Genomic DNA, 2,830 nt, shown 5'->3' with positions numbered 1-2,830 from the left:
TCGGAGGCGTATCGAACGGCAATGTCAAACAGTGCACCTTCGTGATTGCTCCGCCGCGCCGCGCCTTCCTCGTGAAGGATCTTGCTCGTGTCCAACGTGACATTACATTAGTTTGTCCCAAAAGTTCATTCTTTCGCAATGTGCACGTTTCTAATCGTTTGATAACACCAGCATATTTAAAAAATACGCAATTTATCCTTTCATTCTATTTGGTTTCTACCAACTCCAGTCTAAATTTGCATTGGAAGCATGAAAACCCTTTGCACTCGGAATTATTTTTCAATTTTATTCCCAACAAGTCCTTACTATCATTCAAGTGTTGTACAATTTGAAATTGACTTGAAAGGACAGTTCCTCGCGACTGCTACTTATTTTAAATAATTTTGCCTACTATAATTATCAATGAAATATAGCTCTGAAACTTTGTTGTAATTTATATTTGTGGAACTTGTATTTGTTTCTCTAACTAAAATGATAAGAAATTAAATAAACAAAGGAAGAATCAAATATGTACATAGAAAAACTCGTTTCATTTATAATACATTTTTCTTTCTCCGATGTCGAGTCACGCTCGACTAAGGAGTTGAAAGGGTTAACCGAAAATAAAAGGAACTTTCGGAGCAACCTAATGCATATGTAAATAGGGATGTGCGACAACCAAAATTGATATAAATATGCGAAAACCCGAAAATTTTGGGTACCCGTAATAATAATGCATATTTAATCAATACGCAATGAAATACGTTATGATATAGGAGATACTATGATAGAAAAATTCTTCGGAGAACGTGCGTTCACGGAAAGCCACTGCGAGAATATAAATTGATTAATGAAATGATTGCAAATTGATACCCGTTCATAAACACATAAAAGTGGTTTTTGGGGAATCCACGTGATACCAATGATAATCGTGTAAAATCGTTGATTTAATTTCCTCAAATACGATTGTTAGCTTAGCTTCGCCGGCCGAGTTTCCATTTCAAACATCGTACAAATCCGTGTTTAAATACTGTAAAAAGTTCCGTCGATTTTGCGACTGTATCCGGGATTAGATTGAACCGAGTGTGGACCGGTGATATTTAATTTCACGCTACTCGGATGAACTCTTCGCTCTGGCAACGGGCCACGGTAACAATGTTTCAGTAACGTCGACACCGCATCTCGTTCGTCTTCGTCAAAAAATGTTGGCGCCTTGTCTTTCTAAAGTGATTGCAGAAAAAGGAATTAACATCTGTTTCGCCATCATCGTGAGGAAGCGTATAATATTTACTGAACGTATGGAGTATGGGCACTAGGGTGGGCCATGGAAATTGTTCCATTTCATGAAAAAATTATAGTACATAATCGAAAATTTTAGATCACTCCGACGCGCGGGGTATTTCTTGAGAATGCCTCCGATCGAGCTACTAATTGGCCATGCCTGTACTAAAAGCATAACTTTCCGTTCATGTAAACACAAAAACATTGTCGAAAGACATCTCTACACTCTACACTATAGTCAAAATACGTCACTCCATTAAAAAAAAAAACAAAAAAAAACGACGATGACCTTGCAATATTAGAAAATATGAGCTAGAGAAAAAAACTTCTCCGTCACGATAAGCGCTTCACTGAACCAAACACTTTCTGCTTGAAACATTTTCTCGTATTATGCATTATAAAAATAACGAAGATATTTTCGGTAAAAGTGTTATAGGTGTAAAATTAATAGCGTTGAATTGCGGAGATTCGATAATGATATTTACCTCGATTTTATTTTTCAAAACGCGCCACGTCTTTCTCCCTAATGACTCTGGTTGCATAGGAACATACACTTTGGGCACCAAAGTGTCTTTATTGTGAACGTAGATCGTCGTAAGTGTCAAATCGAGAGCATCGTTTGGCACCTGAAAGCAAATTTTCAGCAATTTCTATCAGAGTTTAGATCAGTTTCGAGATTGTATTGTAATAAGATATACATTTACATAGAAGAGAAACGAGAACGCGCACCCTGCACCTTTGGAATCCTGGAAACGAGTCTACCCCCCTTAACTTGTAAGTTTCGATACACACAAGAAACCTAACCCACAGTGGAAACTTCTCTTCGTGAGTAAAAATCTAGTCTGATCCTACCTTCGATCTGCGTAGTCGGCTATCCTTTCGAATACTGTTTAACGTGTGATGGGCAAAAAGACGTTCATGGGGTTTCAAATTGGCGGTCCAGTCTCTATCTTGCGGAAACACTTTTTTACCCAGAACCGGTTGTCGTATCCATTCTCCTTCGCGAAATATTTCCGGCAAAGGGTAAGGGTTTCGGACATAATCCGGATTCTCCATCGTGATGGTATTAATTTTGCTGACAGCTCTCGCACTCGCCCTTTAAAATGCTAGAAAATTGTATAAGATAAAATGAAGAAACCTCAACCCCATATCCGAAACGGTAAAGAAATCGATTTCATCGCGAATAGCTTGAACGACGCGACGCGACGTCGCGTCGCGTCGAATAGTTTGCAATCGATTAGATCGACGAAAACGATACTGACATTACTGACGCGACTGCAGTCGGGTCAAAGAAAAAATCTACTTTGCAAAGTCCTTATTCAAATTTCAAATACAATACTAGCATACACAGCAGTAGAACATTATATCACTGATTATATCCGAATCTCAGATATATCTGACTTGTTTATTGTCCGAGTAGGTTCTATACATGTTATGTAACCCCTTAAAAGTAGGAAACACAAGCCTGACTCGTGTGGTACATAGGTACATACTTCGATCAGACCGAACGTAACCAATGCGAGAATTACATCGTCGTCGCGTCGTGAACAACAATCGTGACTTGGCTCGT

The 2,830-nt window shown here is 38.6% G+C and overlaps 1 protein-coding gene across 1 annotated transcript; it reads right to left on the bottom strand.

The window, feature by feature from the left end:
- Positions 1-798: 798 nt before the first annotated feature.
- Positions 799-2,408, bottom strand: LOC143213011 (cilia- and flagella-associated protein 276). The gene is made up of 3 exons (XM_076432434.1): positions 2,113-2,408; positions 1,746-1,886; positions 799-1,200 (listed from the first exon to the last, which is right to left on the bottom strand). The coding sequence occupies exons 1-3, from the start codon at positions 2,314-2,316 to the stop codon at positions 1,003-1,005; spliced, it is 543 nt and encodes a 180-aa protein (XP_076288549.1). The 5' UTR covers positions 2,317-2,408; the 3' UTR covers positions 799-1,002.
- Between the last annotated feature and the right edge of the window lie 422 nt (positions 2,409-2,830).

The sequence above is a fragment of the Lasioglossum baleicum genome, chromosome 10 (assembly GCF_051020765.1).
Source record: "Lasioglossum baleicum chromosome 10, iyLasBale1, whole genome shotgun sequence".
Taxonomy (NCBI): Eukaryota; Metazoa; Arthropoda; class Insecta; order Hymenoptera; family Halictidae; genus Lasioglossum; species Lasioglossum baleicum.
The sequence above is the reverse complement of the archived record's forward strand: the minus strand, read 5'-3'. Positions and strand labels throughout refer to the sequence as shown.